Source organism: Eimeria acervulina, genomic scaffold, assembly GCF_000499425.1.
Source record: "Eimeria acervulina Houghton genomic scaffold, Eah_scaff642, whole genome shotgun sequence".
Taxonomy (NCBI): domain Eukaryota; phylum Apicomplexa; class Conoidasida; order Eucoccidiorida; family Eimeriidae; genus Eimeria; species Eimeria acervulina.
In genome coordinates, this window is record NW_013547228.1 from 1 (window position 1) to 19734 (window position 19734).

General features: G+C 53.7%; 5 protein-coding genes across 5 annotated transcripts; 2 read left to right on the forward strand and 3 right to left on the reverse strand.

The window, feature by feature from the left end:
- Positions 1-5: 5 nt before the first annotated feature.
- Positions 6-3429, reverse strand: EAH_00045230 (hypothetical protein; the record flags this gene model as incomplete). Its single annotated transcript, XM_013391605.1, has 4 exons — positions 6-990; positions 1853-2332; positions 2442-2820; positions 3417-3429. The coding sequence occupies 4 exons, from the start codon at positions 3427-3429 to the stop codon at positions 6-8; spliced, it is 1857 nt and encodes a 618-aa protein (XP_013247059.1).
- Positions 3430-7089: 3660 nt separating this feature from the next.
- Positions 7090-9295, reverse strand: EAH_00045240 (pinA, putative; the record flags this gene model as incomplete). Its single annotated transcript, XM_013391606.1, has 3 exons — positions 7090-7924; positions 8196-8484; positions 8878-9295. The coding sequence occupies 3 exons, from the start codon at positions 9293-9295 to the stop codon at positions 7090-7092; spliced, it is 1542 nt and encodes a 513-aa protein (XP_013247060.1).
- A 356-nt stretch (positions 9296-9651) lies between these two features.
- EAH_00045250 (3-demethylubiquinone-9 3-methyltransferase, putative) lies at positions 9652-10837 on the forward strand (the record flags this gene model as incomplete). The annotated part of the gene is made up of 2 exons (XM_013391607.1): positions 9652-10543; positions 10761-10837. The coding sequence occupies 2 exons, from the start codon at positions 9652-9654 to the stop codon at positions 10835-10837; spliced, it is 969 nt and encodes a 322-aa protein (XP_013247061.1).
- Positions 10838-12413: 1576 nt separating this feature from the next.
- Positions 12414-13850, reverse strand: EAH_00045260 (hypothetical protein, conserved; the record flags this gene model as incomplete). The annotated part of the gene is made up of 3 exons (XM_013391608.1): positions 12414-12564; positions 12752-12858; positions 13185-13850. The coding sequence occupies 3 exons, from the start codon at positions 13848-13850 to the stop codon at positions 12414-12416; spliced, it is 924 nt and encodes a 307-aa protein (XP_013247062.1).
- A 662-nt stretch (positions 13851-14512) lies between these two features.
- Positions 14513-18932, forward strand: EAH_00045270 (hypothetical protein, conserved; the record flags this gene model as incomplete). Its single annotated transcript, XM_013391609.1, has 10 exons — positions 14513-14806; positions 15024-15269; positions 15409-16044; positions 16188-16496; positions 16654-16798; positions 17014-17220; positions 17544-17668; positions 17852-18190; positions 18314-18496; positions 18600-18932. 10 exons carry the CDS (start codon positions 14513-14515, stop codon positions 18930-18932), a joined length of 2817 nt encoding a protein of 938 aa, XP_013247063.1.
- Between the last annotated feature and the right edge of the window lie 802 nt (positions 18933-19734).

Here is a 19734-nt window from a genome sequence, read left to right on the forward strand (position 1 = left end):
CAAAGCTATCTGCTCCTTCTTCCCGCTGCTGCTGCTGCTGCGGCATCTGAACCTCCAACGAACTCCAACGCAGAACTGCGCAACCGCGTGCGACGACGACGGACGCCCTGCTGCTGCTCCTGCTGCTGCTCTTGCTGCTGCTGCTGCTGGTGTTTGCTGCTGCTGGAAGGATCATGTGCGCTTCCGTTGCTGCTGCTATGCCTGTAGGCTGCACGAGAGAATTTGCTGCTGTTGCGTCGGTATGCGCTAGCGCTGCTCTCTCCCTCGCTGCTGCTGCTGATGCTGCTGCTGCTGTCGCTGCTGTTGCTGCTGCTGCTGCTGACTTCAAGCCCCCCGGCTAACGCCCGCAGGCCTTCTACGTGGTGGCCTAAAGCCCTTAGGATGTCTTGGGGCCTGTGTCTCCCCACAGACAGCTGCTGCTGCTGCTGCTGCTGCTGCTGCTGTTGCTGCTGCGGTGGAGACGCAGGGTCATCCGGCTGCATTACATGCCCAGAAGCAGCAGCAGCAGCTGCTGCTGCTGCATCCGCGTTGGTGCTGCTGCTGCTGTTTTCGCTGTTGCTGTGGTTGTGTGGAGCTGCTGCTGGTAGCGCCTTGACATCAGGTGCAGCAGGCTTGTCGGCGATTGCTGCTGCTGCTGTTGCTGCTGCTGCTGCTGCTGTGTCCCCATCCCGCTGCTGCTGCTGCTGCTGCTGCTGCTGATGTGCTGCGCTGCTGCGGGTATGTCTTAGCGTACCGATGAAAGAAGCGTTAATTCGTTTAACTTGCTTGGAGAGGCTTTGCTGCAGGAGGAGCAGCAAGCTGCGTAGGCCGCGCATAGCAGCAGCAACACCATTACCATCTCTAAGTGCAGCAGCAAGACGCAGCAAGACATGCGGGCTTGCAGCAGCAGACAGCAGCGGGCGTACAGCAGCAGGAGACAGTATCAGCGAGCGTAGGGGCCCTAGATCGCATGCTTCAGGAAGCAAATAGAGGCATTCGCTGTGCAGCACTCTGCAGCACCAAAGACATCTTAACCCATCTAACCCAAATGTGCTGCTGCAGACGAGCCCGCAGCAGCAGCAAACAGCATCAGGGCTAAGAGCACCCTCTACGAGTTTATGTTTTAAGACAGGCTGACAAGCTTTTGCTGCAGCAGCAGCAGCAGCTGCTGCTGCAGCAGGTGGCGCTCCTGCTGCAGTTGCTGCTGCTGCTGCAGTGGCTGCAGCAGCAGCAGCAGCAGCAGCTGCTGCTGCTGCTGCAGCAGGAGCAGCAGGAGTCTTACATAGATGAGCATCGCATGCAGCAAGACACGTTGAATGACAAGCTCTCCTACATATAATACATATCCAGCCTTTGTTTCTATATATCAAAAAGCCTGATATTAACTCACTACAGACGCAGCAATATTTAGGGCTTGAAGCAGATGAGAAGCACTCCCATGCATGCAAAGGGTTGAGTACCGGGGCTTTCTGCTGCAGCTTGCTGCTGTTATAGAAACCTATCCTACACCTCCAATATATTAATGACAGCAGCAAAACTGTTGCTGCTGCAGCAAATAAAGATAAACATACATGTAATACAGGAGGAGGCAAAAAAAACAAGCACGATGATAGCCAAGCTGCTGCGCTGCTGCTCCACCGCAGCAGCAGCAGCAGCAGATGCTGCAGCAGCTGAACGCAGTACGCCCATGTTGATACACAATCCTTCTCTCCATAGAAAGAGCAGCTTGCATAATCTGCTGCTTCGTTGCTTTCTAGTAAAGACAGCACAGAAGAAGAAAACGAATAGGTAGACGAACCCCCAGCAGCAGCAGCAGCAGCAGCAGCAGCAGAAGACATCGTCGCTGCGGGGCCAAAGCTAATGCCTCAATAACAAACGCAGTTGCTCCTGCAGATACTGCTGCTGCTGCTGCTGCTGATGATGATGATGATGCTTGTGATAGCGCTGCTGCTGATGCTGCTGCTGCTGATGCTGCTCCTGCTGCTGCTGTAGCTGCTGCTTTCCGTTCTGCTGCAGCAGACGAGGATGCCAGCACAGCAGACACCTATGCAATCTGTGCTGCTGCTGCTGCTGCTGCTCTAGACGGACGTTGCTGCTGCTATTGCTGCTGCTATTGCTGCTGCTGTTGTTGTTGCTCCTGCTGTTATTGCTGCTGTTGTAGTTGTTGCTGTTGTTGTTGCTGCTGCTGCTGCGGAGTAAGCCGCTGCAGCCCACAAGGATCTGGTTGTTGCTGTTGCTGCCGTTGCTGATGTTGCTGATGTTGCTGCTGTGTCTGCTGTTGTTGCTGTCGCTGCTGCTGCTGCGGCTGTCGCTGCCGTTGCTGCTGTTGCTGCTGTTGCTGAACCCGATAGTTCTGATCTGGAGTCACCCAGAGGCTGTCGCTGTCGTCTTGCGCTGCTGCTGCTGCTGCTGCAGCAGCAGCTACTGCTGCTGCTGCTGCAGTTGTCTAGGGCGGGGATCACCTGCCGTGCTGTTGCTGCTGCTGTAGCTGCTGCAGCCCTCGGAGCCGGATGCCCCCCCGAGCCCATTGCTGAGCCGCAGCAGCAGCAGCAGCAGCTATAGGTGTGTGCAGCGGCGCCAGCAGCGGGAGCAGCAGCAGCAGCAGCAGCAGCAGCAGCAGCAAGGCGAGAACCTGGTGATGCTGCTGCTGCTGGGTGAAGTTACGCTCCAATTGAATGGACAGCCGCGCGTTGCTGCTGCTGCTGCTACTGCTGCTGCTGCAGTTGCTGCTGCTGCTGCTGCGGCGGCGGCGGCGCGGACATTGAGGCTTCTCGCAGCCGTTGCTGCTGCAGGTGTTGCTGCAGCTGTTTCTGCTGCTGCAGGCAAATGAAGCAGCAGTAGCTTAAATAACACACAAAAACAATAGACAGCTGCTCTTGCCCGGTCTTTTTATTGCTGCTGCTGCTGTAGCTGCTGCTGCTGCGCTGCCTTTTGTTCCGGAGCTGCTGCTGCTGCTACTGCTACTGCTGCTGCTGCTGCTGCTGCAGAGAACAGCAACAGGATTAAGCAAATTAGCTTCAAGGTCTTGGAGTATTGCATAAACAAATAACAATAAAAAGCAGTTTAATATTTTAATAAAAACATTTACAGCTATGCCTCCTGCCTATCCTGTGCAGCAGCCTCTGGGGGGGCCCCTGCTGCTGCTGGTGCTGGTGCTGCTGCTGCTGCTGTTGCTGTTGCTGCTGCTGTTACTGCTGCTGCTGCTGCTGCTGCTGTCCGCTGCACCTTTAAGACGCCTCAACTACACGCGTGCTTGTGCGCTGTGTCTGTTAATCTTTGTTTATTGTGTATATATTGAAGGCCTACGGTTTGCTGCTGCTGCGGAGAGAGGCGACCATACAAGACGGCATCCCTTGCTGCTGCTGCTGCTGCTGCTGCTGCTGCTGCAGTAGAGGGCTGCTGTGCTAGTTCCGAGACACAGAGATGGTGAGACTCACAGTCTGCGCTCATGTTCTTGCTGCAGTCTCTGCTGCTCTCTGCTTCCTGCTGCTGTTGCTCTTGTTGCACAGCAGCAGCAGCAGCAGCAGCAGCAGCAGCTGGAGGTGACCTCGTATGCATCGATGAGTTTTGAGGGTTTTTATCTGTCATCAGTCTCTAACAATTTGTTGCTTTTACCTGCTCTCTGCTGCATTATCATCATCATCATCAGCAGCAGCAGCACAAGCACCAGCAGCACAAGCACCAGCACCACCAGCAGCAGCAGCAGCAGCAGCAGGTATATGATTTGTTTGTCTGCTGCAGCTAAGTCGTCGTGCCCCCCCTTCAGGTGCTGCCAGGGCTTTGGGGGGCCCCCGTGGGGGCCCCCAGGGGCCCCAGCCTCGGAGAGAGTTGACAGAGCAGCAGAAGCAAGAGATAAGAGAGGCGTTTGAATTGTTTGATACGGATGGGTCGGGGTGTATTGACGCTAAAGAATTAAAAGTAGCAATGAGAGCGCTGGGCTTTGAACCGAAACGAGAAGAAGTGAGATGCTGCTGCTGCTGATGCTGCTGCTGCTGCTGCTGATGATGATGATGATGATGATGATGATGATGCTAGTGCTGGTGCTGCTGCTACTGCTGATGCTGGCGCGGCTGTTGAGGCTGTTGTTGCTGCTGATGATGGTGAAGATCAGCAGCAGCAGCAGCTGCTGCTGTCGATCAGCTGCTGGGGGCGTCTATCACTTCTGCAGCAGCAGGCATTGCAGCAGCAGCAGCAGCAGCAGCAAAGGCGTTGATGTGTGGCTGGAAGGCGCCGCAAACAAGCGAGAGCAGCAGCTTTTGCTGCTGCTATCATGCTGCTGCTGCCGCTGCTGCTGCTGCTTCCGTGCTGTTATCGTAGTTGCTGCTGTTCTTTATTTATTATTGTTTGGTGCTTCACTCGTTTTTATTTGTATGTTTATCTTTACTTGTTGTTTATTTATTTATTTAACTTTTATATATTTGCTTTTCGTCTTTTTATTTTATCTTTTTATCTCGATAAACGCAAACCCATTCTTTGCTTCTGCTGCTGCTGCTGCTGCTGCTTCCTGCTGCTGCTGGTGTTGCTGCTACTTCTGCTGGTGCTGTTGCTGCCTCTGCTGCTCCTTTTGCTGCTGCTTGCATTGGTCTTGCTGCTTGGGCTGCTGGTGTAGCTGCTGTTTCTGCTGCTATTATCTGCTGCTGCTGTTGTGCTGGGGTGCTGTTACTTGCGTTGCTGCTGCTGCTGCTGCTGCTGCTGCTGCTGCAGTATTTATTTTATTTGTTTTTATTTATTTATTTATATGTGTTTGTATTTGCTGCTGTTCTCTCTGGCGGCATTTTCTGTTTGTTTATTTGTTGTGTTTATCTGTTTTATTTGTTTATCTGTTTTATATATTCGTTTATTATATTTGTTTTATTTGTTTATTTTATTTGCTTCATCTGTTTATTTTATTTGTTTTATTTATTTATTTATTTTATTTATTTGTTTTATTTATTTGTTTTATTTATTTATTTTATTTATTTTTTTTATGCTTTTTCTTTGATATTTCTTTGATATATTTTAATTCATTTACTATTAATTTAACCAATTTAATTTAATATATTTAATTTAATTTAATTAATTTATTTAATTATATATAATTTAATTTAATTTAATTTATTTAATTTAATTATTTTTATCTTCAGGTGCGGCGTTTGGTTGCTTCGGTTGATCGGGAGGGCAGCGGCAGCATCGAATACCCCGACTTCCTCGCACTCATGACTGAAAAAGTCGTATGCTGCTGCTGCTGCTGCTGCTGCTCGTGCTCCTGCTGCTGCTGCTAATGGTGGTGGTGGTACTGCTGCTAATGGTGCTGCTGCTCATGGTGCTGCTGCTGCTGCTAATAGTGCTGCTGCTAATGGTCTTGCTGCTCCTGCTGCTAATGCTACAGCCGCTGCTAATGCTGCTGCTGCTGCTAATGGTGCTGCTGCTGCTGCTGCTAATGGTCCTGCTGCTGCTGCTAATGGTGCTGCTACTTACGGTGGTGTTGCTGCTGATGGTGCTGTTGATGCTGATGGTGCTGCTGCTTCTCGTGCTGCTGCTGCTCGTGGTGCTGATGCTGCTGCTCTTGCTGCTGTTCTTGCTGCGGATGTTTCTGCTGCTGCGTGGCGCTATTGCTGCTTCTGCTGCTGCTTCTACTGCTTCCTTTCTTCTCTCATGCTGATGCTGCTGCCATTCATCTGTAGCTGCTACTGCTTCCGACATGCAGCAGCAGCAGCAGCAGCAGCAGCAGCAACTTGGGTGTGATTTGTTGTGCTGCAGTTGGCGCGAGACCCGAAGGAAGAAATGCAGAAGGCGTTTCGTCTCTTCGATGACGATGGATCCGGAAAAATAAACTTCAAGGTCAGCAACTGCTGCTGTTGCTGCTGCTGTTGCTGCTGCTGCTGCTGTTGCTGCTGTTGCTGCATCTGCTATTGCTGCTACCGATGCTGCTATTGCTTCCGTTGCTGCTGCTGCTGCTCTTGCTACTGGTGCTCCTTCTATAATTGCTGATGGTGCTGCTGCTGGCTGCTGCTACAATTCCTGCTGCTGCTATTGCTGTTAGTGCTACTGCTGCTGCAACTGTAGCAGCAGCAGCGCCACTAACGTCCGCAGCAGCAACAGCTGCAGCACGAACAGCACCAGCAGCAGCATAAGCACCAGCACCAGCACCACCATTAGCAGCAACATCAGCAGCAACAGCAGCAACAGCAGCAGCAGCAGCAGCAGCAGCAGCAGCAGCAAGCTGTTTGGATTTGTTTGTTGCAGAAGTTAAAACGAGTGGCGAAGGAAATCGGCGTCGAAATAACCGACGAAGAAATCCAGGAGGTAGTTTATTATTTATTTTATTTATTTATTTATTTATTTTATTTATTTATTTATTTATTTATTTATTTATTTATTTTATTTATATTTGTTTTGTTTTGTTTTGTTTTGTATTGCGCTGTTTTGTATATTTGCACTTTAAAATCCGGTATCATCTACAATATACATTTATATATATATAATCTATATATATATATAGAAACGTATATTTGTTTTTATTTATGTTTATATATATATATATAGTATGCTGAGGCACCAAAGGAGCAGCAACCCTTGTACGCAGCAGCAGCTGCAACAGCAGGGCCTATAGCACGCACGAAACACTCAAAATGCTGCGTATGCACTGTTCGTTTGCATGCAGCAGCAGCAACGGCAGCAGCAGCAGCAATGGCGGCAGCAGCAACAACGGCAGCAGGAGCAACAGCAACAGCAGCAGCAGCAACAGCAGCAACAGCAAGTGGGAGCGAACATCTCTAGTTGGAACAGCATAAAGACGAAGAAATTGTTTGCAGTTGCCCCGACCCGCAGCAGCAGCAGCTGCGCTTGTGCTGCTGCTGCTGCTGCTGCCGCCGCCAGGCACAGCGAGCCCTGTCTGCAGCAGCAGAATTTGGTGCGGAGGGAGCTGCTGCTGCAGCTGCTGCTGCAGCAGCAGCAGCTTTGTCAGAGGGTCTTAATTAGGTTTTCATGACCCTGAGGAGGCGTTTGTATTCACTTTGCTGCAGCTGCTGCAGTAGCTGCTGTTGCTGCAGCAGGTACTTCTGCTGCAGTAGGTACGTCTGCTACTGCTGCTGCAGCAGCAGCAACGGCAGCAGCGGCAGCAGCTTTAAGTTAGGCCTTCATAACCTTGAGGAGGCGTTTGTATTCACTTAGCTGCTGCTTCTTGTCTTGGATTTGCTGCTGCAGCTTCTGCTGCTCTTCTGCATGCAGCGCTGCGTGCGTCTCCCGCATAAAGGCATCTAGACAATCTTCTTCTTCATTTGCTGCTGCATTTGGTGGTGGTGATGCTGCTGGTGCTGCTGCTGTATTGGTTGCTGCTGCTGCTGCAGTAGCAGCGGGGCCCAGTGCAGCAGCAGGCGCAGCAGCAGCAGCAGCGCCGTTTGTTTGCTTTTGCTCTAACTCTGTGATTTCTTGTCTCAGGGTTTTAATAGCTGTTTTGATAGAGGCCTCGTCTAGAGGTTTTTGCTGCTGCTGCTGCTCCTCACTTGCTGCTGCTGCTGCTGCTGCTGTACGGTCAAAGAATGGGTCGTCCTCATCGAAGCTGCATGCAGCAGCAAAGAAAGCTTCAGCCTTCTTTCTCTTGCGGCTGTCTAGCTGCCACTGCAGCGCGTCTGCTGCTGCTGCTGCTGCTTCTGCTGCTGCTTCCGCTGCTGCTGCGCCCGCGGCGTCCCCAGCAGCAGCAGCAGCAGCAGCCTTCTCCTCAAGCTGCTGCTGCTGCTGCTGCAGCTGTGCAAATCGCGCCTCCTCCTGCTGCTCCCTTGTCAGTCGCTTGCCTGATTTTGCTGCAGCGGCAGCAGCTGCTGCTGCTGCCGCTTTAAATTTGGCCTTGCCTTTAGCAGCAGCAACAGCAGCAGCATCAGCAGCAGGAGCAGCAGCAGCAACAGGCTCTTGCTTTGATTCGAGGGTTGCTGCCTCAGCAGCAGCGCCAATATCCACTACGAAGAGCCTGTAGAGCGCATGCAGCCCCAAAAAAAACAATTCAACTCCACAGCAGCAACAGCCAGCAGCAGCAGCAGCAGCACAGAACACAGCCAGGAGGGATGCCGCAGCAGCAGCAGAAGGCGGCACATTGGGGCATCAACAAAAGCGACAAAAAGCAGCAGCACCGCTAGTGATAACAGCTGCAGCAGCATTAACAGCAGCAGCAGAAGCACAAAGCAACAACAACAGCAGCAACAGCAGCAGCAGCAGTACTAGCAGCAGCAGCAGCAGCAGACCTGTTGGTTGTCCCAGGAGTTCCGAGTACAAAGACGCAGCTTTCGTTTGCATCTTCTCCATCTGTTGACAGCAAAGGCTTGCTGCTGCTGCTGCTGCTGCTGCTGCTGCTGCTGGATGCGTCCTCAGCAGCAGCATCAGCAGCATCAGCAGCAGCAGCAGGGTCTCCAGGTCCGTGCAGCAGCAGCGGCTGCTTCGGTTTGAGGCAGCAGCCGTTGCAGCGGGAGCCAAATGAAGAGTTTAAATCGATTGCATACAAACTGTGGGGTGGAGTGCGGCTGTACTGAAGTGCTGCAGCATACAACACACACAGATGCTGCTGCTGCTGCTGCTGCTGCTGCTATTGTTGTTGCTACGGCTACTGCTGCTGCTGCTGTTACTGCTACTACTACTGCTGCTGCTGCTGCTGCTGCTCTTGCTGATACTGCTGCTACTCCTGCTGGTGTTGCTGCTACTCCTGCTGCAGCTACGACAACGCCTGCTGCTGCTGTTGTTGCTGTTGATGGTGCTGCATACAGTGCAGGTGCTGCTGCTTATCTTGCGGCTGCTGATCCTGCTGCTGCTGCTGTACACAGTGCTGCTGCAGTTTCTGTTGCTGCTGCACTCGCCGGGGGAAAGAACCGCCCCTACGTGCACAGCAAGGGTTTAGGGTTTAGGGTTTAGGGTTTAGGGTTTAGGGTTTACCTAGGTGGCGTCTAGAGACACAGGGATGAGGGTATTGAATATCTGCTAAAGGGCTGCTGCCGATGACCCAGAAAGGCTTTTGCTGCAGACGAAAAGACTGCAGAGTCTGCCCCTGTCGTACTACCTGCAGCACTGCATGCGGCAGCGCTGCTGCTGCTGCTGCTGCTGCTGCTGTTCCTGCTGCTGCTGCTGCTGTTCCTGCTGCTCCAGCGCCCCCTGGAGAGCCCCCCACAGACGCCGCACCCATCGCTTTATACTCTGCAATTGTCAATCCCCATGGCGGAGGCACGTAATACTCGCTGTTGCTGCTGCTGCTGTTGCTGCTGCTGCTGTTCGTGCTGCTGCTGTTCGTGCTGCTGCTGCTGGTTGGGTCATTGCTGCCGTTGCCGCAACCTTCGGGGGCGTGAGGACGCTCCATGAGAGGCCAAAAATGATTTAACTTCTAAGGCTGCTGCTGCTGCTTCCGTTGCTGCTGCTGCTGCTGATGATGCTGCTTCAGTTTCTGCCGCTGCTGCTGCTGCTTCCTCCGGCCATTTGTAGGGGCCCTAGGAGTTGTCTGTTGATTGTAATTAAAATTAATTCAAATTAAAAATTAATTTTTGTTATTTCTGTTTTCTCTGGAGATGCAAACCGCAGCCGCTGCAGCCCCAAACTACCGCTGACGAAACCCTAAACCCTAAACCCTAAACCCTAAACCCTAATCCGTACAAAATGTCTTCAGCCCTAAGTTGTAGACCCTAAATTGACTCATCAACATTCGCAGCAAAACGAAGGATGCTAACGACGACGTACTTCTGCAGCACTGCTCGCAGCAGTGCTGCTGCAGCTGCTGCTGCTGCTACGACAACGCCTTCTGCTATTGTTGCTGCTGCTGCTGCTGCTGCTCGCCAGCACACCTTTACTAGCCGTAGACACAGATGCACAGCATGCAGCAGCAGCAAGAACCAGAACAACAACTGCAACAACCACACCAGCAGCAGCAGCAACAGCAGAAACTGCTGCTGCTGCTACTGTTGCAGCAGCAGCAGCAGCAGAAGCGACTACCTTCGGCTGCTCGGCCGCACAGCCATCCCCGACAGCATGCAGATGCGTCAGCAGCACCACCACTACAGCAGCAGCAGCAGCAGCACCGATACACGCAGCAGCAGCAGCAGCAACGACAACAAGGACAGCGGCATGAACAGCAGCAGAAGCAGCAGCAGCAGCAACAACAACAACAAGGACAACGGCATGAACAGCAGAAGCAGCAGCAGCAGCCGAAGTTACTGGCAGCAGCAGCAGCAGCAAGAGAAGCAGAATTTTGCTGCTCAGGCAGACGCGTGGTGGGATCCGAACGGCCCTGCTGCAGCACTGCATGCATACACCCCAGTGAGGGTTTCTCTGCTGCTGCAGCAGCTACAAACACTGCCTCTTTATCAGCAGATTCTGCGCTCCCAGTCGCGTCAACACCAACAGCAACAGCAGCAGCAGCAGCAACAGCAGCAGCAACAGCAACAGCAACAGCAGCAGCAACAGCAGCTGCCTTTGCTGGGTGTACGTATTGCTGATGTGGGCTGCGGAGGAGGTATATTAAGCGAAGCATTTGCTGCTGCTGGCGCCTCAGTAACCGGCATCGACTCCACTGAGATGCTGCTGGCTGTTGCAGATAGAAGAAAGCAGCAACGCGGTATGCATCTGCTGCTGCTGCTGCTGCTGCTGCTGCTGCTGCTGCTTGTTGAGGTGGCTGCTGTGCTGCTGCTGGAAACACGGCTGCAGTTTATTGGACATATGTTGTGCTGCTGCTGTCGATGCTGTTGCTACTGCTGCTGCTGCTGTTTCTACCGATGCTGTTGCTGATGTTGCTGTTGCTGCTGCTTCTGCTGCTGCTGCTGCTGTTGCTGCAGCTGCAGAAGGCCTCCCTGACCTGAGTGATCGCCTGCGTTACCTCGTGGCAGATGCATGCGCCCCCCCACAGCAGTGAGTTGGTGCTGCTGCTGCTGCTGCTATTGCTGCTGCTGCTATTGCTGCTGCTGCTATTGCTGCTGCTGCTACTAGTATTACTACTGCTGCTGCTACTCCTGCTGCTGCCGCTGCTGCTACTGAATCCCAGCAGTAATTTCTCCTTTGCTGTAGCGAAATCTGCTGCTATAGCGCACACGATCGCAGCAGCAGCAGCCGCAGCAGCAGCAGCCGCCGCCGCCCCCGCAGCAGCAGCAGCAGCACCAGCAGCGGATTGCGGTGTATGTGCAGGTGGGAGTTAGGTTACTACCACGCGGTGGTGTTATCTGAGGTCTTAGAACACATATGGGGAGAGGATAATAAAGCTGCTGCTGTTGCTGCTGCTGCTGCTCGGCTGCAGCAAGGGGGCCTTTTGCTGCTAACCTCTTTGAACAAAACAACTGAAAATTACTTCGCCTCAATTCTCCTTGCAGAGCATCTCTTCCAAATAGTACCAAAGGTAATAACACACAGCTAGCTAGCTGGCTAGCTAGCTAGCTAGCTAGCTAGCTAGCTACATAGATATGTAGATAGATACTTAGATAGATAGGTAGATATAATGATAGATAGACAGATAGATAGAGGCATAGGTATTTATATAGATAGATAGACAGCCAGATAGCCAGCTTGCCCATCGGCTACCTAGCTAGCTAACTAGCTAGCTAGCTTAGTAGCTAGCTAACTAGCTAGCTAGCTTAGTAGCTAGCTAACTAGCTAGCTGTGGAGACTCGAAGACGGCTAGCTGGCCTGGGGGTTGTATCTACGGCACAGCTATTCTGCTGTCTGTCTATTTGTATATCGCGGTATCTCTAGCTAGCTAGCTAGCTAGCTAGCTTACTACCTATATGCTGTTGCTGCCTTCGTCTCCAGCAATTGCCGCTGCATTTGCTGCAGCTGCTGCACTTGCTGCTATTGCTGCTACTGCTGCATTTGCTGCTGCTGCTGCTGCTGTGTGTATCAGGGGACTCACACGTGGAGTAACTTCAGCAGCCCTGCTGCAGTAGAGCGTTGGTGCGCTGCTGCAGGGCTGCAGCAGCTGCATGCAGCAGGCTTTCTTTACAATCCTCTCTCAAATACATTCATTAGAGAGCCCTCAAAGCGGTTTCTCTATGCTCTTCTCTTTGTTAAAACCTAAACAAACATAATTGCTGCTGCTGCTGCTGCTGCTGCTGCTGCTGCTGCAACGGATGCTGCAGCTGCAGCGGCTGCACAAATCTAGCTGCTGCTACAGCAGCAGCAGCACCAACAGCGTGAGGTATGTGGAGGCCCATGCGGCCTGCCCACTTAAGCGTGAACTGTCTGTACACCGAAGGTTTAGCAGCAGCAGCAGCAGTAGCAACACGGCGACTGCATCGCAGCTGCTGCTGCTGCTGTTGCTGCTGCAGCAAATTGTTTAAAACAAATTTTTATCTCTACAGGTCTCCCTACTACTACAGCAGCACCTGTTGCTGCTGCTGCTGTTGTTTATGCTCTTGCTGCTGCTGCTGGCGTTGCTGCTATTGCTGCTGCTGCACGACAGCTGTTCTTCTGGCAGCAGCACGAGACTGCGGAGAGGCTTATCAGGGTTGCTTCGCAGGTTGCTGCTGCTTTTTTGCTGCTGCTTCTGCTGCTGTCTTAGCAGCATTTTGCTGCTGCTGGAGTCGTTCACTTTCTTCAAGCTGCAGCTGCTGCTCCAGCCGCAGGTCTGCATACCGCAGCACGTGCATGTGTCTGCAGCAGCAGCACAAGCAGCAGCAGCAGCGGAAGCAATAAAAGCAGCAGCAGCAACAGCAGTAGCACCAGCAGCACGACCATGAGAAGGCCACCAGCAGCAGCGCTGCCAGCAGCAGCAGCATTAGCAGAAGCAACAGCAGCAGCAATAGCAGCAGCAGCAGCAGCAGCAGCAGCAGCAGTTTACCCAATAAGCCCGCACTTCCTGCTGGAGACAGAATACCCCATTAAGAAGCGCCAAGCAGCAGCACAAGCAGCAGGCAGATACTCCACTTGCCCCCGAGACACAGTCTTCTGCAGCAGCAGCAGCAGCAGCAGCAACAGCAACACAAGCAGCAGCAGCACAAGCAGCAGGCAGATACTCCACTTGCCCCCGAGACACACACTTCTACAGCAGCAGCAGAAGCGCTGCAGCAACGACAGCTGCGAGAAGCAGCAACAGCACCATCAAAGGCCTCTTAGGCGGAGCCCTAGCAGCAACAGCAGCAGCAGTAACAGCAGCAGCAGAAAAACTAGCCTAGCAGCAGCACCGCCACAACCACCACCAGACCGAGTACCAGCCAGAGCAGCAGCAGCAGCACCAACAGCAACAGCAGCAGCAGCAGCAGCAGCAAACTGACATTGCATGCGGGGCAGGTCTTGGATACGTTCCAGTGGACCACCTGCCTTTGCTGCTGCAGCTCAATTTCAGATACTGGGATTTCGCTGCTGCTGCTGCTGCTGCTGCTGCTGCTGCTATTGCTATTACTAGTACTAGCAATGCTGCTTCCGCTGCTGCTTCTGCTGCTGTTGCTTCTGCTGCTGCTGCTTCCGCTGGGATCGTGTCTGGGCTGCGCTGCTGCAGCAGAAAACTCCGCTATTTGCTGCAGCGAAGCCTGCACATGGGCGCATCGTGCTGCTGCTGCTGCTGCTGCCGACTTTGCTGCTGTTGTTGCTGCTGCTGCCGCAGCGCAAGAGGAGAGGCCCGGCTGAAGGCGTGCGGCCCCCACACCGAGCAGCGGGTGCTTAAACGCAGCAGAATGAAAGGACCTACGAGCTGCTGCTGCTGCTGCTGCTGGGGCGGCTGTTGCAGCTCCTATGGTTGTTGTTGTTGCTGCTGCTTCTGCTGCTCTCCACGCCGATCCTCTGCAGACGGGAAGGCGCAGCGGCACGCAGCAAATGGGGGTAGTGTGCGCTGCACGAGCTGCTGCAGCAGCTGTTGCTGTTGCAGCAGCTGCTGCTGCAGCAGCTGCCGTCGCTGTAAGAGCTGCTGCTGCTCCACTTCTTAGCAGACTTGGCGCCAGCATTTTTCGTAGAAGTTGCGGGTTCTGCTGCGCCTTCATCCGGGGCTGCTGCTGCTGCAGCAGCTGCTGCAGCTGCTGCTGCTGCTGCTGCTGCAGCTAGGGCTCCAGTGCTCGGTAGTACTTAAATTGCAAATTGATAAATCTGCTGACGGAATTTGTAAAGAGATTTCAATAAAAAATCCGCCCTTTTTGCTGTTCTCGCTGCGCATGCAGTCCCGCTGCTGCTGCTGCTGCTGCTGCTGCTGCTGCTGCTGCTGCTGCTGCTGCTGCTGGTACACTGTCTGGGGGCCCCTCGCGTGTGGGGCGGAGCGTCGATTGGCTGTTGGTTTTTGTTTATTTGCTGCAAAATAAATTAATTATTTTGAGTTCATAAAAACTCTGAAAGAGGAGTTAAAGAAGATACTGCGGTACAAACACAAACACTGCGGCAGCAGCAGCAGCAGCAGCAGCTGCTGCAACAGCAACAGCAGAGGCAAGAGCCTCATCCTTCTTGAGGACCCTCAACAGAAGCAGCAACAAGGAGGGCTGCAGCTGCACTGAAGGACTCAAGCCGCAGCTTCAGCAGCAGTAGCAAGAACTGCAACGCCAGCAGCAGCAGCAGCAGCAGCAGCAGCACCAACTGGGATAACGGCGGCAGCAGCAGCAGCAGCAATAGGACCATGGGGATGAGCAGCGCCGGAGAAACCACCAAGCCCCCCAAGAAGCAGCGCAGCAAGTCTGCCGCTGCTGCTGCTGCAGCTGCTGCTGCTGCTGCTGACCCGGCGTCAGCATCGGAACAGCCGGAGGGACAGTCTGTTGCTGCCTTCTGCGTAGCAGCTGTGGAATCAAGCAGCAGCAGCAGCAGCAGCAGCAGCAGCAGCTCAAGAGCTGCACGTTTGCTGCCTTGCTGCCGCGAGGGATCGACTGTGGGGCAGGCCGAATATCTATGGAGGGCCGACGGCACAATCTCTAAAATAGCTGTATGTTCTGCTGCTGCTGCTGCTTTTGCTGCTGCTGCTTTTGCTGCTGTTGCTGCTGTTGCCTTTGCTGCTACTGGTTTTACTTTAGCTGCTGCTGTTGATTTTGCTGCTGATGTGGACTCCAGGAGTAGGCAGGGCGTTCTTGCTGCTGGTGCTGGCATTTGCATGCGCTCTTTTGCTGCTGCTGCTGCTGCTGCTGCTGCTGCTGCTTGTGTAGGTATCCAGCAGCCTCACGCTGGAGACATACTCGTTGCCGGATGGGGTGAGCGTACATCCGAATTGCGGCTGCTGCTTCGCCCCTGCAGCAGCAGCAGCAGGTGCTGCTGCTGCTTTTGTAGTCGCAGGTGCAGCAGCAGGAGAAGTTGTTGCTCTCAAGCAGCGCAGCAGCAGCAGCAGCAAATCACCTGCTTCGCCAGTGCCAACTGCACCAACTGCAGCGTTGAAGATTGCTGCTCGTGCTGAGGTAGGTCCCGAGAGCAGCAGCAGCAGCAGCAGCAGCATCAGCAGTAGGGACAGCAGCAGCAGCAGCAGCAGCAGCAGCAGATATTGAGTGTGGGGCTGTAGAGGTTGTGTGCTGCTGGTGCTGCTGCTGTTGCCCGCAGGTAGGAGGCCGTCTGCTGCAGCTCTTGCCGCTGCGATTGCAGCAGCAGCAGCAGCAAGAAGAAGAAGAAAAAGATGAAGAAGATGAAGAGCAGGAAGAAGAAGAAAAGACACAGCACAGGGATGCTGTCTTGGCTGTCAGTTTGCTGCTGCCGAAGAAAGGACACAGCAACAGCAGCAGCAGCAGCAGCAAAAAGCAGCCTTGCTTGTTGTGCAAGCTGCTGGATGCCCATACGCTGGAGGTGCTGCACACGTCTCGTGTGGTGCTGCCGCCTGCAGCAGCAGCAGCTGCTGCTGCTGCTCCCCTGCAAGTTGAGGCAATGGCGCTGCCTCCAGCAGCAGCAGCAGCAGCAGCTGAAGCCGCTTGGCCCCGTGTACTGCTTGCTGCTGCAGCAGGAGATGCGGGCGTGTTCTGGTGCTCCTTGGGGCTGCAAGAAGCAGCACCAAGCAGCAGCGGCAGCAGCAGCAGCGTAGACGAGGGTGTGCTGCAGCAGCTGGAGCTGGGAGGGCAGACGCCGCGGTGCATCAGCTGCGTTCCGCCTGCTGCAGCTGCTGCTACTGCTTCTGCTGCAGCAGCAACTGCTGCTGCTGCTCCCCAGCCTGTGCTGCTGGTGGATTCAGTTGAAGGCGAGCTGCTGGTAAGCATTAGCTGTCTCGGGTTGGCGTTGCTGCAGCAGCTGCGTTTGCTGCTGTTGCTGCAGATTTGAGGCCGGTGCTGCTGGCCCTCCATCTGTTGCTGTTACTACTGCTGCTGCTAGTGCTGCTGCTGCTGCTGCTGCAGGTCTTTGGTATTGACGGCGCAGCAGGGGACCGTTTGCGCTGCCTGAAGCGGAGCCGGCGTTTGCTGCGTTCCGCTGCTGCTGCTGCTGCATCTGCAGCAGCAGCAGGTGCAGCAGCAGCAGGCGGAAGTATCGCGCTGTCTGCGAGGTGCTGCATGGAGTGGAGTGCAGCACCAGCAGCAACAGCAGCAGCAAAGGGAGACGCGGCTGGGAGCTGCTGCTGCTGCATGTTTTTGCTGCGGGATTTGCGCTGGCTGACGCCTTTGGGCTGTACGTACACCGTAAATGTCTCTTCGCCAGCTGTGCACTCGGTGAGCAGCAGCAGCAGCAGCAACAACAACAACAACAGCAGGAGCAGCAACGGATGCATTTAGGGTTTGCTTGTGCGACCGTGTTGCGCTGCGCATGCACTAGAGCGGAGTTGCTGCAGCAAACGCTTCTTCTTTTGCTGCTGCTGCTGCTGTTCAGGTGCGCGCCTTATGGAATCCATCACTGCAGCAGCAGCAGCAGCAGCAGCAACGGCTGCAGCCACTTCCGCTGCTGTGGGAGTGCGAAGAGAAGGCTTTTCTTACCCGCTGCTACGCACAAGCACCATGCACAGCGGCAGCTGTTGGTAGGTGCTTGCTGCTGCTGCTGTTGTTGTTGTTGCTGCTGCTGTTGTTGCTGCGGCTGCGATATGTGCACGCCGCTGCATGCATGGTGTATGCGTGGGTTTGCTTGTTGCACTGTCTTCTGCTGCTGCTGCGTTATTGTTGTTTATTGCTGCCGCTGGAATTGCTGCTTGGGGTCTTGCTGCTGCTGCTGCTGCTGCTATATCGGTGTCTTCAGGCGGCTTTGCAGCAGCTGGCGTCGTTCGCAGTGCTGTAGTGGAGGTGCATAAGCAGTTGCTGCAGCAGCAGCTGCAGGGCCTCAGCTCGCAGCAGCAGCAGCTGGCTGAGCAGCTTCTGCTGCTGCCGGCGTCGCGTGTCAGTGCAGATTTGCTGCAGCAAACTGCTGCTCCCTTTTTAGCTTCGCGACAATCCAGGCGCCAGGCTGGTATCGTAGTAGTAGCTGCTGCTGTTGCTGCTGTTGCTGCTGCTGTAGCTGCTAGTCTCGCCTCTGCTGATGCTGCTCGTCAGGCTTCTGTTGCTGCTGCTGCGTCGGTTGTTGCCTATGCTGCTGTTCCTGCGTTTGCTGTTGCCGTTGCCGTTTGTTCTCCCTCTGCTGCTGTTGCTGCTGCTGTTGCTGCTGCTGCTGCTGCTGCTGCCAGTTTGTCCCCCTTTGTTGCTGCTGCTGCGCCTGCGCTTGGGGCTGCGGGTATCCATTTGTATGCGCTGCTGTTGTTGCTGTTTCTCCTTGCGCTGCTGCTGCTGCTGCAGAAGAGACGATTTGTTTGCTGCTGCACAAACACATTTTGCTTCCTCACCGCGCGCTGCTGCAGCTGCTGATACACTGCGACTTCAAAGTTGCTGCAGCTTGCACTTTCTGCTGCCCAGCCTTGCGAGTAAGCCTTATGCTACAGTTGTTGATGCTGCTGTAGCTGCTGCAGCTGCTGCTGTAGCTGCTGCAACTGTTGCTGTTGCTGCTGCTGTAGCTGCTGCAGCAGCTGATGCTACATCTGCGGCTGTTGGTGCTGCAATGCGCGATTGGAGCTGCTGCTGTTACTGCATCTGTGGGTTGTGCTCAGGAAGAAGATGCAGCGCTGCTGCTGCAGTGGAGGCCTCAGCTGTTGCAGGCGCTGCTGCAGCACGCGCAGCACTTCAGGGCTTCAGTGCTGGCAGCAAGTTTGCTGCAGCTGCAGACGCAGCAGCAGCAGCAGCAGCACCAAAACGTTGTGGAGCAGGTGCTGAGACAGCTGATTGAATGGCTGCAGCAGCAACACTGCAGCGGTCTAGAGTCGGACCAGCACACGGAACTCGAGGCTCTGCAGCAGCAGCAGCAGCAGCAGCAGCAGGAAGAAGCGCCAGCAATACCCCTCCCTGTTCTGCTTGACGTTTCCTGCGGATTTGTTGATGCGTTTCTGCCTGTACGCGTTGAGGGTTTAGGGTTTAGAGTTTAGAGTTTAGAGTTTAGAGTTTTAGGGTTTAGAGTTTCGGCTTTAGGGCTTAGGGTTTAGGGTTTAGGGTTTAGGGTTTGGCTGTGTACACAGGCGAGTTTGTATCCGAGTGTGGAGCGGCGAGAAGCAGCAGAGCTGCAGAAGGTACGCGGTTTGCTGCTGCTGCTGCAGCAGCAGATTGATTTGCTGCTGCAGCAGTTCAAGCCACAAGAGGAGCAAAAGCTTGAAGGGAAACTGTTGGGGGCGCTTACATCTAGACTTACCCCTCAAGAGCTGGTGAGGCGCTTGCTGCTCTTGCTGTTGCTGCTGCTGGCTTTGTTGCTGCTGCTGTTGCTGCTTCTGCTGCTGCTGCTGCTGCTGCTGCTCATTGTGTGTGCAGCCTGATGTGCGTTTTGCTGCAGCGGGAAAGAGCCAACCAAGAGGCCCTCTTCCACATTTCTTCTCTGCGCCTGTGAAGGCAGCAACTGCAGCAGCAGCTGCAGTAGGAGTTGCAGCAGCAGTGACAGTATCTGCACTAGCTGCAGCAGCTGCAGCTGCAGCAGCAACGACAGTAGCTGCAGTAACTGCAGCAGGAGCAGGAAGAGGCGGCGCAGCCGCTGCAGCAGGAGCGGAAAGCAGTGTAGCAGCTGCCGCGGAAGCGAAACGCATTGCAGCAGCTGCAGCAATAACGGCAGCAGCAGCAGCAGCAATAACAGCTGCAGCAGCATTTTGATTACCGTTTAGGAGCTGCAGTTTTGCTGCTGAAGTATTAACAGAAAAACCCCTCTGATGGCGTTTAAACATTTCACCCTTAAACCCTAATTCCCACTGAATGAGATTCAGAATCAGCAGCAGCAGCAGCAGCAGCAGCAGCTGCTGCTGCTGCTGCTGTTGCTGCTGCTCTAGGCTGATTGAGCGGTGAGGAGTTGGGAGGCTTCTTGAGTGGTTCTGATACAGCGCTCCAGTTAAGGTGCTGCTGCTGCTGTTGCTGCTGTTGCTGCAGCTGCAGCTTCATAGAGGGAAGCACAAGACAGTTAGGGGGTTGCTGCGAGCTGCAGCAAACCGTCTGAAATACAAAACAGCAGCAAAAGGCACTTAGGCCTATAGACAAAAACAAGAATATCGCATGCATTCATTCATGCATGCATGCATGCATGAATCCATTCATTCTGGCTCATTGCTGCATGCATGCATGCATGCATTCTTGTGCATTGCTGCATGCATGCATGCATGCATTCTGGTGCATTGCTGCATGCATGCATGCATGCATTCTGGTGCATTGCTGCATGCATGCATGCATGCATGCATGCATGCACAGGAGGGAGAAGGGGCATCTAAAGAGTTTTGTGTGTCAGTGAAGAGCGGCTGTCTTTATATTTGTTTTATTTTGGTTTTAGATTCCATTTGTTATTTTCTCGCCTTTTTTATTTGCATTTTATTTGTTTGTTTGTTTGTTTGTTTGTTTGTTTGCTTGTTTGTTTGTTTGTTTGCATTTTATTTATTTATTTGTTTGTTTGTTTGTTTGCATTTTATTT